This window comes from Homalodisca vitripennis, chromosome 1, assembly GCF_021130785.1.
Source record: "Homalodisca vitripennis isolate AUS2020 chromosome 1, UT_GWSS_2.1, whole genome shotgun sequence".
NCBI lineage: Eukaryota > Metazoa > Arthropoda > Insecta > Hemiptera > Cicadellidae > Homalodisca > Homalodisca vitripennis.
In genome coordinates this window covers 183,971,802-183,991,709 of record NC_060207.1, presented here as the reverse complement: position 1 = coordinate 183,991,709, position 19,908 = coordinate 183,971,802, and the positions used below count along the sequence as shown (strand labels likewise).

General features: G+C 38.8%; 1 protein-coding gene across 1 annotated transcript in view; it reads left to right on the top strand.

Annotated features, from left to right (window-relative positions):
* The window catches only part of LOC124352874, a 134,208-nt gene extending 115,375 nt beyond the window's left edge, over positions 1-18,833 (top strand). Inside the window, exons 3-6 of the mRNA XM_046802590.1 lie at positions 6,117-6,161; positions 12,191-12,238; positions 14,926-15,145; positions 16,217-18,833. Of these exons, the coding sequence (XP_046658546.1) occupies positions 6,117-6,161; positions 12,191-12,238; positions 14,926-15,145; positions 16,217-16,457 (554 nt within the window). The 3' untranslated portion in view covers positions 16,458-18,833. The remainder of the gene's footprint in view (positions 1-6,116; positions 6,162-12,190; positions 12,239-14,925; positions 15,146-16,216) is intronic.
* Positions 18,834-19,908: the final 1,075 nt, after the last annotated feature.

Here is a 19,908-nt window from a genome sequence, read left to right as displayed (position 1 = left end):
TACTTGAAATATTACAGTCCCATTAGACGGCGCTAACAAGCCAGTCATCGGTGGTAAAAACATTTGTCTCCACTTGGTTTCCGCTCCGAGCACTTCGGGTACATTGGGGAACAATGACTTTTGTCAAACAATGAGTCGTCATTCTTACAGCCAGCAATCTCCGGTTTCAAGTGTGAAATGGCCTAATTCCAGTTAACAATAAGTTGCCCTAACAAATTCTCTTCAGCGCGGATTATCAGTACACTGATCTACATCCTCATTTCAATTAGAAGAAGCGATAAGCAATCGGTTATCAGATGTCGTTAAATGTCAAGAAAGACCTTTGATGCTTTGAAAATGATACTTAGTACGTATAGATAATGGCGTTATCTTGTTGACTATCTCTATTTTATTTCGGTCGTAACAACAGTTCTAATCTGTTTTAAACTGTGTTCCGTGTTTATTCCCAACTTCAAAACAAGTTTAACAGGCTCTAAATAATTTTCTATTCTCAATAGATTCCACTATACTTTCATATTTTGGCTATATCGATGTAAACCATGTGGTATTATGATTTAGAAAATATTACAAAGTGATTTTCCACGAACATATTAATTTTTTTGTATACTTTTGTAAAGGAGCAAGCATTATGAAAACCGATGCAAGATCAAAAGATAAATTTATGAGGTTGTGTCTTGCATTATTGTCGAGAATGGGACTTGTGGCAGGCGATTCCAAACATTTGATTGAAAACATAGTTAAACCTTGCAATAAGTCCATATATGGATATCCACAATTGAGAAACTGTGTAGAGTTTTACCAGATTTAGTTTCTCGTGATTCGTTCCCAAAAATATCTTTGGAACATAAATACAAAAACTGCTATAACTGAATAAGGTCTTAATACATCAACGATAAAATGATATATGGATTTCCATAGACACACATTTTGTATAATTGAAAAATAAAAATTATGCTTTCAAAGATACGACGAAATGTTACCAAAGAATACCGTTGTTCCTGTTCTAACCTAAGAACAAACTGGACTTTGTGATCGTAAAGTAAATTTATCAGTTATATAATGTAATCCGTTAGTAAAAACTTGTTGAGCAGATTTATGATATAACATTGGGTTTTGATTAATCGAGACTATTACACACAAGAGAACGAGAAAGTTTTAGGGCTTATAAGTGAATGTGACCGACTAGGATTGCTTAGCTTATTGTCTGCCTCTGTCATAGTGAACTGTCAATGATAAGTTATCGAGGGTGTCGCTCACTATCAATGACTTCTCCTCAGGGTGTAGTCACGTCATCGTTATCATCAATAGGGCTTGTTGTTGCTTCTGACCACCGTGATACCTTATCTCACTAACCTTTGATAGTGTACAGATAACCAGTAATGGAACTTGTCCGCTAGATGTCGTTGATTCAGATTTTGTCAAAGGTCTTTGTTTGATGATTTTGTGAATTATGTTAATCCTAAATATACGGAATGATGGTAAAGTCTTTCTTTCGCAAGGAAACGCGTTCTTTTAATTTTCCACCGTATCACGTGTTAACCCATGTCTTTTCGTATTTTACGTCATCCTTATTCCACTTTTTGATTGATGATTCTATAAATGTGAATTTAATGAATTATTTCTTAGTTCAAACATTGCCTTGTCTGGATAGGCAGTTAAGTGATAGTTCAACATTACTATGTGCACAATGTTGGGTCGCCTTATATTGATAGTACACAATCGATGTTTATTGTTGTAACTCCTTGTACGCCACGTTACCTGAGATGTATAGCAGAGTTCCCCAATGGGGTGTACAGGAAGCGGTCTCAGCCCTTGTCTATGCCGGGCCCCGGTTCATGGTGATATCGCCTGGAATAAATTGTGTATGACGTAGGCAAACAGCAGGAAGTGGGCATAAATAGTTGAGATAGTTGAGTATTAAAGTGACTAATTTAGTGGGGAGTTGTAAATTGAGAGCGATAGCGCAGTGAGTTATAGGGCAGTCTGGCGGGCGCGCTCGCTCGCACGCGCATTAAGTGCTTTCTCTACTCGCTCGCCAGATCGCTGCGGCCGATCGCCGGTTTTAGGCAATTGCTTTTTGTAGCTAAGTTGACGTGTTTTATCACAATTTTGTTTTAATTATTATTGCTTTTGTTTGTTTCACGCTGACACATTTCCGTCCCAAAAAATCAATACGGTTTAATTTTGATACGCTTTTTGGATGGATCAACTCTAACTTTTCTGTCCACATTGAGATGTTTTACCTATGTATTATTATGCATTAACCTGTCAAATAAATCTCAAGCAAAAGGTCTTTTTATTTTTTTGGAAAATGACAATATCCAAAAAGTATTTAAAATTGCAGGCACAGTTTAGTATTTTTACCCACTGGTTATAGAGAATCACTAAATATGTCTGGAATTATTGTTGGTCCAACATTACATCAACTGAATGACTCGTTATCAAACTATACCGCCTCGAAACATTGAGTTTTCAAGTTATATCATCGCACGAGTCTTGGTTTCTACACTAATACATAGAATATGTATGAGCTGGTTTAGAAAAACTGGATAACTACTCAAAATAGTCACGTCACGCGTATTGCAAGTCCAGTTTAGTTCCGCGGGTGAAAGTAACAGGCTCGCAAAGTGAACGGAAGTATCCGAGAAACAAATCGCGGACCCATTTAGTTAAAACGTGAACTTTGTGCGAAACTTGGGCCATTTAGTTGGGTGTAGTTTCGCTTCAAAGTTATACGATGGGGAGTTCCGCAGAAACAGTTAACGGAAACTTGAGTTTATACGAGCATGCTGTTGGTGTACGGTGTACACCTACATGTTTATATCCTCGACATAAACGTAGGGGACTGAACTACAAAAGTGACTCTGTAGTCTGTCATAAAGACAGTTTCAATCTCCATTCTTCACGTCCTACGGTGATAATGTCATCGGTTATTCGGGAATATCTGAAGAGCAATCAGTAATAAAGGTACCCACTTGTTTCCGCGATAGCATCTCGGTCATAATTAGATACATTTCCTTATCGCGGCAGGTTCGCTTGACCTACTTAGAATCAGATAATTATATTCGTGTCTTTGGTAGTTTAACGCAGTCCCACAGCACGGCGCTGCGCTGCGTTCGCTTTTCCTAATTAATTTCTTTATCTTCATCTTCTTCAGGACGGGATCCTCTCAATTACTCCCGACTCCTAGCTCGCTTCGGTCTGATCTGATCGTTCTAAGAACCGTATACTGTTTTTCTCCAAACCATTAATCAAAACGCTCAATTAATCCTGCAAAGACCGTCCAGATTTGCTGAGCACGCAGCATCGTTTAATGGGTACCCGATTCCTGTCGTTTGCATCACAAACGTACCAACTAAAACACAGACACTGATGATCGTCGGAGATTGCAGAAAGAGGGCACAATGAGAGCGCTCTCGAGTTGCGAAATGTGAAGTAATCCATTTGAAAGCTTTAACATCACATTTAACTATCGTCGTTTGCAAGAGTCGCAACTTCAACAAAGATGGAATTAGACGCTTGACGGCAAACTTTCTTTAATATCGTTAGAGTTGTTTCTCTTTCCGTCAGATATGGTTGTATTTGATGTGAGCTGAAGCGTGCAGCGCTAACAGTCCGTCCAATGTTTATTATTGCACTTCAGAATAGGATAATCATCAGTCAAGCGTGCAAGCACTTTATTCCTTTTACTGTGTAGTGATTATTTATTAACGCCTATATCATTATATTGTTTTTTATTTATGGCACAATATGTTTGCAGATAATTATGATACGAATATAACAATTTAAAAATACGTAAGAATGCGATGGGATGCGAAGTGCGATTATTTTACTCCTAGTTGTTTTTATCTGCAAACAATTTATTTTATTTTTGTTATGGATCCATTTTAAGACTTTTGAATGCAAACTTAAGTAAAGGTAATAACTTTTTAATTTGGGAAGAGTACTGTTTCCATGGTTGACCAAACTTAATTTTCGCCATTTTCTTTCTCCGGTAAAAATTCAATTCTTTCATCTCACATTTTTTTCTAAAAATGGATGTAGGTTTCCTTCCCTATAGAAAGTGAAGAATGGTGATACAAATTGTTTAGCTTAGTAATAATTACTAATTCGTAATCCAGTCTTAAATTTAAGCACGATCTAAAACCTATCTTCTTAGTTATATCTACAGGACCAGAATCGTGTGAAGACACAATCAAATCGTTAGTGTAACCTCTGAGTTTAAATCGTCATGCATTTTGATTACCAGTTTTACTTGTCACCACTCCGCCAGAAAGAAGACTGGATCCAAAGCCGTGACTTGGCGAGTACCGAGCCGTCAGTTTTGCCGTGAGCTCCTGCCAGGAAAACTTTCTATTGTTTTTCTTCCGTCGTGGACTGAGAGGACCGCAAGAAAGATGGCTACCGCAGACAAATGGTTGAATGAAAGCAACGAATGCCGGCCCGGCCGGACCGCAGCACGAAGTGTGGTCATGATTCCATTGTCGGGACCCGGCGAGCCGTGTCAGGCCGATCCCATCGCAAACTATTGAATTACTAATAAATTACCGTTCCGATGTGGATTATGGTTATCTCAGTTACATTTTACGGGCAGTTTATGTTTATGCGACCGTCGTTGCCCTGGATACCCGTAACCCTCCCCCTCGCTCCCCCGAGTGCTGTACAGTACACTCCGTGCATCGTTCTGCAAACTACATTTTTACATCATGTCACTACCTGGGGTCACAGTAGATAAATACATTGTTTTATAGTGTTTGAATAATGTATGAGTTTTCACTCACGTTCTCGAATGAGAGATGAAATGAATTAAACGACCGGGCGTCGGTTTCCACGTCAGTCTACTTACGGTGATGGCTGTCTTCGTAATTTATCGGTGTCCCACGGCGCGTCCGCAGGCCGGCTCATTACCGAAACTGACGTCAAAAATCATTTAAGGCTTCTCGAATTTCCATTTTTGGGTTTGTAAATTTATGCGAGCCGTCCGGCTTCTCGTTTCACCGGAACATCAGACCGGTGCAATTAACTTCCAGCTGGAAGTGTATAATTTTACCACTGTTGTGGTCGGGCGTGGGGGGCGGACCAAAACATATAATGAAATAGTTAAAAAATTTCCTTTCCACTTGGAACGATCAGTTGTCAAAAACGTCAGAGTGCACGTAATGCCGGTGATTAGATATGCGCTACGCACACGGAATCTCTGCGAGGGTACAAGCTGCGCACCGCGGCGGCCACGCGGCGGGCGGCGCGCAGCACAGGAATAGTTGTTACGGCAACAATAGGAAGTACACATTTATTCTGATTGGGGCCCCCGGCGACCGTGTATTGTGCGCGATAATGGAGATTGTATCGACCTTCATTGTGCGCCACACTGTGCGCCCGTCATTCCTCCAATCAGCTTTGCGCACAGATGATTTATTGCCCAATATAGCGGCTCGTATATCATCCTATCTCGATTGTCGGACCACTTTCCTGCAGCGGTCCTTAGAGCCGACTTATCGTCGACGATCTGCCACCATCGTTAGGCGGAGTTACGACGACGCCGTTATCTCGGCGGGTAATGAATTCGTCGACACCGCACTTTCTTCACCACCCACGACGTTAATGGAAACGTGTTTGCCTTTAATTACCGCCTTGCAGGTCGGTTTCGTCGGTGGCGGACTGTTTTTTCTCTTACGTGATAATGTTAATCTACATCGTGCTTTTTATACACACCAGACAATGTCACTGATTTGTTCAATGCTATCAGTGTTACGCGTGTTGAGTTTATGATTATTTTCTATTATGATCTCTGCACACATCTTCGTGATACATGTTTAAATTGATTTAGGACGACACTCATCTCTAAATTAATATTTAGAATAGTCTGCCCCTTACTCTTAATTTTACATCTTCATCTACGCTAAGAAAGGAAATTTAGACCATCAATAGTTTATTAAAATGGCACTCTGTTCATTATATTACGCATTTTTTCGCTATCCTACTTCGCCTTCTCCCCACTGTTCTAATGAATCACAAATTTATTAAAAGTTATTGAGGAATATGTTAAAATTACGCTTAAATTCTAATGTAAATGTTACATTAAAAAATTTAAACTTGAAATGTTCTTTCTTTTTTAGGTTCCTCAAGAGGTCAAAACAACGCTGACAGCAACCGCGAGCTTAGTAAGTACTTTAAATTTTCAATTCAATTCAACGTTTTATTGCATAAAAGACAATATAAATTCCATCGAAATCGTCATAACATTTAAAAGCTAAAATCTTGCATTCATCATTACAGTGGGTCTCATTCAAACTTACAGTTTTTCATTCGCCCAAATTCTCATTCATTACATAATTTCCCCACTCTAATTACATGATCAGCCAATTAGGTGGTCAGCCAATAAAATGGACTAATTAGAAAAAAATCGTGTTTTTCCTAACCCTGCAATGATGATTATTTTGAGGTCTAATAATTAACGATACTTCCATGAAGAAGGACGGGGTTGCACCCCAGTTGGGTGTTCCCATGCACACGCCCGGAGTTGTGGCGGGGCGATTATCCCCCCTAATTACCCCGGGAAAGGAGCCAAATGTGGAATTGGCATGACTATCAGAGCCGTATTGAGCTTGGGCATATTAAGGCCAGATGGTCCGATGCCAATTTTCCACCTTTCACGCGGGAGTTCCAGTAAAACATTGGCTTTCCAATTCCAGCGTTGACGTGAGGCCAATATAGTCCAGACCTGCAGTAATTGCTCTACAAGATGGACACAACACCAGCGAGGATTGGAGTAAGGAAAACTGCAATTCTGTGTTTAAGGTTTAGTTTTACAATCAAAGATTTGTACGGATTCCAGAATTTTTGAGACGTGGAATCATATTTGTAGGCAATGCGCAAACATTTACAACACAACAGGTTTGTCGAGCGGAAACAATATGGAACTAGTTTACAGCAATACCGTGACCAATTTCTCAGACAAATCAATTATCTTCGTATCTTGCTGTGGCAATGTGTATTTCCTCTGCACCGCGAATGTTAAATAACAACGTGCTATTCTGATGACCTCGATTCCTTTATGAGTAACATTATAAATGAATTATACAGATTCTATGATAAAGGATCTACAACTGCAATCTATATTCTAGTAAAAAAACTAAAATAAAATTGCTTTCATTTATTGCCTTTACACAATGTCAAATTACAATATAAGGTGAACACTGCGTAAAAAGGACTCTCAAATGTATGATAATAATTATGGGCCACTAGTTTACTAAGGATTACATTTGGGAAGAACTGCTTCTTGGAGAAGTAACAGTTCTTTCTATATGTCTTGTAATCTTCCTTTCTCGAACCTTTATTGGTGATTGAAGACTCTTCCCTGCAGCCTCGGAGAATGCCAGATGGGCGATCACCCGGGATGGAAAGCACCAGTCGGGAAGGGAGGAGCGGTAACGCCGTTCTATCATAATTAGAGAGGATAACGATTAATCTTGCACTATACCGCTAATGGCCGCGCTAGGCTGGCCATTACTTTTAACGTTTATTTCTCCAGGATTTCAGCATTCGAAATAAATCTGCATTTTAAGTCGAGAACCTTGTGCCCGTCAGTGGGAACTAGTCATTTTATGTTCTTTTCAGTAATTTACTTGAGTAACAAAATCAAATCCCGCTGGAATAATCCATCTTTGATGAAAATCTGAAATCTTTGAGTGAAAATCTGTAATCCTAGTTTTGTTTTTTATATTTTATGGACATTACTTGTAACATGTATCTTGCCAGAGGAAGGAATCAGAGGGTTTATTATTTGTAGCACTAGTATATCTTTGGTTGCTTCGGCAATGCCCTAAATCTTCCACCGTCTAGCAGCTGGCGGTAGGGGTTGCTGTGAGAGGACTAGATCCCAGACTGCTCAACTCATCTTGCGTGCCGCCCAAGCTGTAATTTATAAACCACCGCAGTTTTAGCCATCATTACTAGAGTAATGTTAGGAAGCCCAATCTGTAGCACCCGGCGTACCGGCCCTGACAAAATGATTATTGTATTTACTGCCTAGCTCTGAATGTATAAGCAGTCGTCACGCAGCAGACACTTCCACGAACTGAGGGGAGTTCGGGGTGTAATCAGGGCCTCTGCCGTGGACGTAGACGTGCTTCCTCGGAGCGCTCTGCTCATTGCCTGTAATGAACTTAATTTATCCTCGGCGGAGATTTGATTTGGTCTGATTCTTTGTTATAATTTGCCAGAACCGCGCAACCCTTAATTCCGCTCGGTCTTTTTCAATCCCTGTAAAATTTGAATAAAATTAGAATTTTTTATCGAGGTACTTCACTGGAATAAGACTCTCATAAGTGTTACCTTTGCCACTATGACAAATTCCAAGAACTCGGCCATTTGGATTCCAGTCGATTGTTTACACGATTTTAGATTCTGGATTGTACTGAAGTATGAATCACAAAACCACCGAATGTTCTGATATTTACATGCCTCTGTCAAATAATGCTGAGGTAGCAACAAAGTTGACATTTAAAAATGGCTTGCAATGAAAAGTGTGAGAATAGCCTCATTATAAGAACTTAGCCACTAATGAGTGCTTGGTATAATTGGCATGCACGGCTGAGAGGTCGAGAGGAACCATTTAGGGACTGAGGATCGATCAATGCGTCGATTAATTATTGTCCTCGCACATCAGCGCGCTCGTCCGTCTTCTGGGCCTCGGCGGTCTGAGACTGATCTGGCTTTACTCAGCTACGGCCTTCTCCGTCTTAATGTCTGGGCCGTCTAGACCACCCTAGGAAGTTCTGCAGTATTGTAGTGTAGGCACAGATACGCTTAGGACGTATAATATACATGTTTGAGGAGAGATAACTGTTACAAAGGTTTTTTCGCGTTGTAATGTTAGCGTCAATACTGCAGACGCGGCATGACAAGGCATACCCAATGAGTCCGGGTTTGTTCAAATAGGTTGGGTATTTCCAAAGACTTGTTACTCAGGTTGGATAAATGCGAATTTAACCTTATTCAAACTTTTTAAACTGTGATTTGAATATTTCAGTAAGTGATTGGATCCATAACTCCAAATCCGTCTTATGAGTCATTAATATTTGAAGTAACTTTTTTATCTTTCATATTTAGTGGAGACTGAACAAGGCAAGTAGCAGTTATTTGTTTAAATACTCAAAGTCCAGGAACGAAATTCTCCGATTATTTTCATACACCTGATTTAACACGAAAGAAAGAGATTGACTTGTTTCAGGTAATCTTTTCTATATAGGTAACCGTTTTAAGCAATTGGTCTTTTGAAAGCCCAATCCGAGGGTTGACCACCCGACTACATATTTAGGACGTACCGAGAACCTGTAACAATACGGTATATAGGCTATTTCGAAAGTAGTGACGGTTTGTCCCCGACACGAGACAATGCCGCAGTCAGCTGGTGCTGTTCCACTGGTGCTTTTTAAAAGCCGTCCAATAACTGAAATTAAAAGCTCTTTAGAAAGCCATTATGGCGGAATGGCTCCATAAATAATGATGGATCGCCAGCCTAATATTAGACTGCAGGCGGGCGGAGAGGAGAGGACACTCGTGGCTGTTCGTGCATTCTTTGCGTGACAGTCGTGGTCTTCCCTCTCCCCCTCCCCACCCACCGGCTTGTGCAATGGCAGTGTCGATGTCGTCTAAGTAATGGTAATGTCCACCTGCATCCAGGCTGTCATTTGGTGCGGGCCGCTCAAATGTATTTATTCCCTTTCATTCTTTGACCTTTCTCGAGTGTCGTTTAGAGTGATGAGTGAGTGGTTTGTATATAGAGACAGCGACTCGGCTCACCTCAATTTTGATTCTCACATCATAACGCAACTTGGCATCGTGTTATGGGAAAGTTTTGGTGGGACGAGTGCGTACATGATCGTTGTCCCAGAAAGGCTTCTGACTTTGAGCTGTGGAGAGGTCGGCTCAATTCTGGTTCTCACTGGCGAACCGAACATCATAACGCAACTTGGCATCGTGTTTGTGAACATTTTGGTGACACTGTTCAGGATCGTGGTTCCAGGGAGGTCTCTGAGTGTGAGCTGAACCATAGAAAAGATTAAAGAAAAGAAAACAGGTGCTGTGCAGGATACGTGTTTTTTCACTTGATGGCAGAGAAATCGGCGAAGGTAGTGGGAAACGCCATTATATCTTAAAATCATACAAGTCACACCTAGTAACTTGTGGTTCCAATCTTGATCTGGCCATTAAAATATCGCAAACATTATCGTCTCTAGAATTTTAAAAATTGTGAATTAAGGCTGCTAAAAATCGTTAAGTCGGACGCACAATGGGAACAAAAAATCTGCTTGTCGGAAGAGTGTCTTGAGTCTTGAACAAAGCCTCAGATAATATTGTTAGTATCGACAGATGCGACTGAAACAAAAGTCGTGGAGAGGGGAAGAGTTTATGATCAATTCGCAAAATGCATGCCACATCAAACCATGCGTAAAGTTACCGCACACATTCTTTTTACCCTCAGTAAACATATCGAGTATAAGTGGCTCGGGAAGTAATGGTACATCGAGCAATACTTGTAACGATACTCGTCTCCCAAAGAGTGTACAATAAGCTGTATATTTCACTAAACTTAGCCTATATATCCCCCTTTTAAAATAAAAAAATGTAAAATGAGAGTAGACACAATTGTATTCATATCGTTCAATTCCTCACCTTAGCATCAACGAGTTTTGTTCTTGAACATATTTGTGATGTATTAGGAATTCTAGTGGTCTACACGCCTATTTAATTTTAAAAAATGTCATAAAAACATTCTTTACGTTTTTCTCTTTGTTGGATTATAAAAGACGTTGTGGAAAGTAATTCTTGATAACCATAAAATTGAGTGCTTCTTCTAAGTGATGACGAACGTTTCCCTGACAGCATACCCCCCTCGGCGCCCCTCATTACGCCGGCCCTGACACATTAACGAGCTATAATAGCTCAGGGCTGCGTCATCATGGGCTCCGTATCGCCACAATCGATTACCGCCTTGTCTGAGCGCGGACATCGATGATGGCAGTGCGCGTATATTGCGGCGGTCACTGATGGAATGATTGGGTCATCATCGTGCAGCTGAGTGATATTGTCAGGCATACCTTGTTATGACCGGCCCCTTCGGATGGGATCCTTGAGGTAGATTCCTTTGTTTGTAACCCGCTTCTGTTGCCTCTCGACCCTGAGGTATCCGCAAGTGACTCTCTGGTCCAGCAGCGTCTATCGGGTCTGCTACGTCAATATAATAAATAGTGAGTACTTTGAGGAAGTTTTCGAACAACCATTTTAGAGCAACATCTTTATAAAATAAAAGGGAAGTAAATGAAATGTCTTGCATGTTCGTATCTGTCGGTAATTTTGTTGGGGAAAATGAAATTCCAGACACTCTCTGATCACCGATGGACTGTAATTACTCGGTGACGTACGCGGCCAAGCGTGGGCGAGAGGTTGGGGGAGGGGGGCAGCGCCAAGTAGATGACCTTGGGACGAGTCGTGAATGAGGAAGAGAGCGCAGCAAGCTGGCTGCCGTCCAGGGTTCATTCATCACTCGACCCCTCCCATGCCTGTCACTACTTTCCAAGATCTGGTGCGATGCGTTCCCCCCAGCTTCTCTTACCGCCTCGGTGCAGGAGCAGGAGGGGGAGGGAGGGTGCAATTCTAATATTTTACGTTGCTCTTGGACACCTACCTAGGACAAGAGGGTCTCCAATGCTTTCCTTAGAGGAACTTAATGGAAGCCAATTTATAATAGATATGCTTCTCCAGTCAAGTTGAATTGTTTGCATAAAATTGGTATATCTTAATATGAGAATGCATGCTTATTCAGTGTTAAAGTGGTTCGAAAAATTCTATTAATTTTAAGCCTAACCTAATATGGAATATGTATATGGTCTATATACTGAACTTAATTCTTGTCAATAACTTTATTTTTCAAGTACTAGACATTGCTTGGTATTTTAGTACAATAACATAGATGTTATTGTTACTGTTATTCTGTAGATGGCTGTGTATTACTACCTGTGTAGATAGCTTTCCCACTATCTGTATATTGATCAATATAAAATAGCGTAATTTGTGACTAGGCCTTTTGTGTTTCTCTAATGCACTGCTACGGTTATCGATGGCCACGACTGTACTTGTTAATGACCATGCTCGCTACAAAGCCTCTAACGAGTGCCTTCTGTTTCAGGAGACTCCACCAATCAAGTCTCCCGGCACAGTTGGGCGCTAACCTCAGGTAAGCATCTGCTCCCCCCGGCTTTGTACTGTAACACCCGCCAATTACGGTGCTTTCTACTCCCCGGTGGAAGATTGCAGTGCGCCGCGCAATTAGCCACTCTGTAGTTGTAACTGGCCCAGTTACCGGCAATTAGCCCAATTATACTAACGAACAATTTGGATAAAATGTGACTAACGATCTCCAGCACAGTTCAAGTGGCCTAAGTACTCGGGATCGTTACAGCGTCCCATCCCTCTTCTCGGAGAGAAACTACAACAGTGTTAATGTTGGTTAATTAGAGTGATCACTTTGAGGTAATGAAAACACTCTTAAGAACTACGAGCGGAAAAGTATAAAGGGACAGAGGTACAAGTGTTAAATCTTTTGAATTGTAAAATTTTCAAAATGTAAATGTTTAATTTTTTTTTTTTTGATTTCTGTTTTTAAATTCCATTCGTGATCCAAAATAACCGAGCGTTACAGTCATGGTGTAATTATGTAACAAAACCTCAAGGCTGATAGGTGCAAACCTTGGTGCTCTCCTTGAACGAAGTAACTGTACAGTGACACTGTAGTAACACTGAAGCCTTTTTCTAGAAAGAGAGACGCGGAGTGAGACTCTTCAGGTTTCATTTGGCGAATTTATTCTTTAAATTTCCTCTAATACAAGAAAGCAGGAAACTTGAAGTGAATCATTGATCTTGGAAGCACCCAAGGAGAAATCCAAGTTATGTGCCGGGGTTACGACACTCTCGAGACCGATCAGTTCTGGAAGTCTCCCCTCGAGACCGCCACGTTAGCCGGGTGGTTGCAACAAAAGTGGAATGATTGCGAGCAGCAGACCGTGTCCTAGAGCATGATGGGAGGGGAATAGCGACATTATCAGTGCTGCTTTGTTGGGCGTAAGACGACGGCTGAAATATTAGCTATTGTCCTGCAACCAGATGGAGTGATAGCGACCGAGCGGTTGTCTATAACACGTATTAGTTACAATGTATTAGGTACAGGGTATTAGTTACCTGCCGGCCGACTGGCTACTCCCTCTCTGTCTCAAAGTGGCGATCACTTGGCATTATATGGTGAAATACAGCCTTCGACATGTAAGGACAAGCGCGTGTTCTAATCCTGAGTTGTATTATATGTTCCAACAGTTACAGTAAGTAAAGTTGTTTTGCAACTGATCCTAGAAACCGGACTCATTTCGGTATTTATGCACACACAGGATTTTCTGGTATTTGAAACAATCAAACGTGGTCTTACATATAGTAAAAATACGATTACAGATTTAATTGCCAAACATACAATAGCAGGCTATTATGTTCTAACACTCAGCCACCTGGCAAAGTGTTATGCAATTCCTACAACTTGATAAACATTCTAGAGTATCCCTTGATGAGAATTTAGGAAGGCGTAGTTTGTTAATTTGCTATCAATAAACTACCCAAATTAAATAATGCCCTGAAGAGAGAAGAACTTTACAGATATAACGTAAACGATTTCGAATTCCGTTAATTGAAACCTTTGACACTTTCGTTGTCTTCGCATTCTAAATTACCATAAAATCTTCCAATTATCCGGAATTACCTTCGCCGATGATTTCCAACGCTTTATAGATTTCAAGAATGTAATATTAATTGAGGTAAATTGTTTCGGTGGAACATTCTGGTGTGAAATAAAAAGGTAAATTAAACATTACGTAACTCATACCTTCAACTTGTTCTAGCTCTCTTGCTGAAAGCAGACCCAGTTTCGGAATAATCACCAAGTTCCAGAATAATTATCCTGAGCCTTAGGAATTTTGTTCCCATTATATTCAAAATGTATTGCTCTTCACTCTTTCCTATCTAAACATTCTGTGTTACTAATGTACCCTTTATGGTTCATCTGGCTAACGATAGTTATACTTGTTTATGCGGGAATTGTAAGGTTTGCACCTGCACCCAGTGCCATGCCAGCCATAACAAACCGGGGGTCCTGTGGCAGTTATGTGTACCAGCTGCAACATGACATTCTTCACTGTACGGTCCATCTACTTAAATTTTACGAATGATGAATTCGTTACGCACCATTAAAAGTGAATAATAGGCTTCCTAATGAACTGACAACCATTCATGCATTGCAACAGTTCAAATTATCCTTTTAAAACGTTACTCTTTTACCAGGTGTACTGCCCTTTACGAATTTAGTAGTTAGTTTTAGGATGAAGTTATGTGTAAGCTAAGCTTCTTTATGTAAACCCTCTACAAATTGCTGTCAGTAAATAATCCAAGCATATATTTGAAAATAATATATTCGGCAAAAATGTTTTTAGTTTATTTTACCAAGCTAGGTGAGCCAGTGGTGACTATTTGCTGTGGCTATTCCCTTTATGTATTCTACATTTTATATAAATATTAAAATTTTGCGTTTCAGATTATTAAAACTAGTATTAATTTGTTTTCTATGCAAAAATAATAACATATTTACACATTTTTGTAACAGATTCTTCATTTAAAAATGAAAATGTAACCCACCATAACATTTCAAGCAAGTGAATTTAATTCTTTCGTTTAGTTTATGTCAGGTAAAGTTTAAAGTTGTATAATATCGATACGTTGTTACAATTCCTGTATCTATCCGATGGTCAAGTCAAAGCAACTTAAGGGCATAGTTAGTAATTCAGATAATTTTGTAGCTTTCCATAAGTCCTGTGTTTTTTTTCATAGACTTTCTCGGCGTGAATGGCGGTGGGGAAGTGAACAACAACAACAACCAAAATCAGCACGTGAAGGACACGAGACTCCACCAGCCGGCTGTGGGGGTTGCTGCAGTCGCCAGCTGCAAGGCTTGTCAACCCCAGTTCCTGCACCCCCAGCAGCGTACTCAGCAGCCCTGGCCAGGCGTCACGGCGTCAGCAGTTACCTGCTCTGGCACAACCAGGCACAGGTAGGTTACCCCATAGTAATTAGCGTGTGATCTTCAGACCTATCACGTCACTGGTTTATTGCTCAAGGAATCACACCGTCATTAATTATTCAAAGATTGTGTTCCTGGAAGGAGCAGCTACGTCATAAAACCACATCGAGTTAAGGTGTGGTTATTCCTCAAATGTTGCTTAACCTAGTGGACTAAAGGTTAAGGTCGAATCGGGACCAAAGATGGTACAAAAGATATGTCTTCGAAGGTTATAAAGGTGTAGGCATTCATCCTGCGTCGGATTACGAAGGATCTTAAAAAGCTCCAACAGCACTTGTAAAACTTAGCATTTCTCACCTCTCCTGTAGTTTATCACATAGTTATCTTGTGAAATTCGTTCGTTCACGTTCATTGTCAGCAATGGCCGAGATTGTCAAAAGATGTGTTTTCCTAACGGCGTTTTTAAACTTGCCATACGCGACGATGGCCCATTCTCTTCTTGACTTTCACCAAATGTAGTTGGATGGTGGGTCGTGAATTCAGTAATTGAGGACGGATGTCTGATTGACCTTGCTAGTAAAGAGGGAAACTAATAAAAAAAGAGCTAACCGCGAAAAGTGGTGGTTGAGATACAAATTACAAAACAATTGTGATAAAGTACATAAAAAATCAGATTCACTGTATGTGAAAAACTGGACTTATTTATGAGTTGTAAAATACGAATTAATTATAGTAAATATGTTGGTAAGTCAAGTAATTTCCTGTTACCATGTGGAATAGAAAGTTTTATTTTGTCCTCAATGAATTCACTACAAGCTGATAGTTTTTCTTTAAAATATTAATAAACCTACGTCATTTTAATTTTATTCAGGCACGTTTGTTGTATATAATTTAACTAGTATTTTATTTATTATTACAGTGCATTAATTATTTAAGAAGCTTGTTGATATTCTTTAAACGTGATTTAACTAGTGTAGGTAGTTTATCCAGAATCATATATACTCCTTTTTCTTGGATCTTACAACCGACTACGAAAACAACTTAAGTTTTATGTTTTCTCCCTGTGTGTTCTTCTTACTGAGTACGGTGTTGTCGTTGCAGAGTCCGTGCCGTGGAGCCAGGCCCAGAGCACGCCGCCTCCTCGCTGCACCGCCGGCCTCCGCCCGCCTGGCCCTCGCAGTCCGCCTGGCCCGCCCCTCCCGCCAAGCGGTCCCGCCTGCTGCCGCCTAGTGACTGTTGTAAGGTCTGCACCCAGTGGACCTACCCCCAGTGCCGTACCACCCAGGACAACTCGCGGGTCCTGTGGAACAACGAGAGTATGCTGAGGCTGTATCAAGTCTAGTGGCGTTCTCCTCTCCACCCATTTTGCCAAAGTTTTTATTAGTTACTCTGCTGTAAAATATACGTATTGCGGATACACGGAGTGCCGCCGCGCCGCGTGGTGAGAGACCGCCGTACGACAGTCATAAGATAGTTCCTGACCCACTGGACTGCGTGGGTGCGTGTTGTAGCGTAGTTTACCAGTCGGAGCCGAGGTCGTCTGCAGCGGCGGCTAGTGCAGCCAAAGATGGAACTGTCCCCGCCTTCAGGTTGAGTTCGCGAGTCTCTGTTCGTGCCTATCCTCCAGTTGTATTTATTCTGTTTCTGTTTTTGTGATAAGTTCGTGTCCCCAAAGACTCGACCCGGCTCCGACGTGTCCCAACTGAGCCTAGTTCGAGAAACAGGGATTTTGTCAGTATACGCTTTTAGATGGCTAAGTATTCTTCCATTGTCCACAGAACATATCAGAGTCTGCGTACATTCCAGAGATCTGCAGGCTGAGCTTACGACAGGCTTTGCTTTCACTTACTTGCATTTATTTATTTATCCAGTATTTACTAAAATTAGCTTTTTATTATCTTTATAATAGTGTTTTTATAAATTAAGTTTACATGTTTTTATTAGGCTCTCAACTTACATAGTATTTTATCTCAAGTACTTTTGTTTTGTTTTGCTCTCGAAACAAACAAGTTTTTTTTGTTTTGCCACAAAATAAGACTTTACAGTTTGGGGTTTACAACAAATAATTGGCTCAGTAAATTAATATTTTCAGATTCAAACTAGTCAGATTTAAACGTTTCTGTACTAGTTTCTATTTTTGTCTCACTACTAAAATTACAATTGGTGAAGACAATAACTGAAATCTGTTCTGAAACTACTTTAATACTTGTTTTCTTGTACATATTCAATCTTGATTGCCTGAATAATCTGACCAATTATGTAGTTTAAACCTTTCCTTGGATGTGAAAGCCAAGCCTGATCTCTCTGACACTGAGACTGACATTCTAATACTGTATTGTATGTTAGCTAAATACCAGTAGCCTATATCTTTACTTACACATCTTTCTCACCCTCATTATTCATTCTTTCCATATGATTCTCACTCATAAATGTGGATTTTGGATATTTCGTAAGATTTTAAAAAACAATGAGATTTGCGTTAATCCAAAACTGAATTGAACCGAATCGGCACTGGTATTTGGCTTACTCGAATGTGTTTTGATCTTACCTTATTGAATTACTTGTATAATCTGAACACTTACATTAAGGGTATATATCTATGTGGTTCCACTATAGAAGGCTGATTGTAAGGAGTCGTATTAAGAAATAGGAAAACCGACAAAAAATAGTTTGCCTTGAACCTCCTTACTGTATCTATACAAATATTATATATATTATAAATAAATATATGTTATATATTAGACTGTTGTTTGCTTAGGAAAGATTGTAGAATATAGTTGGGGTGCGTGGCACCCAGAGTGGCCTTTTAGTTAGTCTTTGCTCAAACACTAATTCTTGTAATGTTTATGTTTATATAATTAATGATTCTCGTATTTTGTGGTTTTTGTCATGAGTTTATGTTATGAAAAACTGGTATTGATACAATTATTCCAGTCTTTAATACTAAACCAGTACAAGCTTCAGTCATTCATTCATATAAAATAATATTTTATTTTTATTTCTAATATTGTTTTTTGGTAATTTTTAAACATGTATTCTGAAAACGGTATTAAAAATAAAGTAATTAATAATGTAATGGTCCTTTTGATTAAATTGTTGTAAAAGTAAAAAAAAAAAAAATCATTTTGCTAAGCCTGATTTCAAAACACTTGATTATTTACTTGAAATGTGTATATTTGAACTGTATTAGCATTAGTATTGTTTGGTTATTTTGTTTAGCAATTTAGATTTTTACCGAATGCTGAAGTATATCTAATTAAATAAGAGACTTGAAAAATATGTTTCTCAAATACGTGTATGTATTTTACTTGGATTTTGCATTACTTCTAGTTTAGTTATTAATTATTTTTGGATTTATATATGATTCACTTTTAATGTATTAATTTCAGTGAATTGTTGCCTCTTGCACGAGGGTTAGTAATATGAACTAAATTGTATTGTGTTAAACTCAGAATTGTTTGGGCAAAGATTATCGCAACATTACAAGAGCATTAGCTGTAGCAACATTCTTGTATAATGTACTGTACATTTCATTGCTTTGTTTTATTTGTTATTTGTTATCGTTGCTGGTGCCACGCACGTTTGTTGTCCGTCAGATTGGATTGTACAGAGGCGACTCCAGGTCGACTTTTCGTGTTCGATTTCTTTCATTCAAAGTGACTGTGATAATGCGGGAGGATTATTGATAAACGAGAATAAAAATATTAAAATAACTTTATTCTGTGGTGTTTCATTTTAACCTATTGAGTGTTATCTGTCCACATATAACTAGATTGATTTGTTACACCTGTCTACAATAAGGTGATTTTTACCATGGAACATGTAAAAAGGTGTGTGGAGTAAAACAGTATAAAAAATATTGAAAACAAAACAGATGATTTATATAACGACTTGGATTGTTGATCTTAATATTCCAGAGTATTAATATATAAATCATCAATAATACATCCAAGACGATATAAAATATTTTTTGATTAGTAAAGATCCTAGTGAATATTAAGTACAATGTATTACTAAAATTGTTAACTATTAAATATTATCTGGTTTGTCTAAAATAAAAATCACAGTTCTAAATGAAAACAATGGATTTATTTTTAACTGGCAAATTAATAAGTTCAACGTTTCAGAATTTTTATCACTCTATTTTCCACAAAGAATTGACAAACCTTTTAGTAAATTTAAAAATTCCTTTGGCAAGAAATAAAAATATTAATCAAATTATCAAACTAAAAATCAGAGCTCTCTTCTAAAATAAAATAATAAAGTTTTAAAATAAAATGAAATATCACTTGGAAATAATTAAAATAAAAATGTTCACTTCTAAGTTCACTCAAAATACAAAATAAAATTTCAACTTCTCTTTACACTATTTGAACCTTAACTTTCAAGTCTCTGCAATTCAGATTACAACTCTCTCTCTAACAATTATAAAGTTCAATTAATTTTCAATTAATAATTCACAATAAACAGTTCCAGTTAAATATTAATAAATTACTACTTTTTCAAATCTCAATTACAGTTATTAACAAAGTTCAATTTTAATTCACTTCTCTTGCAAGCATGAACCAAATGTAACTTGTATGATTCTATTATGCTCTATTGTTCTTCGAGAATAAGTTATTCAGATTGCTCTGTAGTTTCTATGAATTTAATTTTTTTCCTATAAAAAAGACAACAAAATTAATTTAATATCAGATCAAGAAGACTTTTTCAATAAAACGTACAATAAATTTGGTGCTTACCTCAAAATCACTCGCGAAAAAAAAATTTAAGAAATACGGCGCACTCCAATT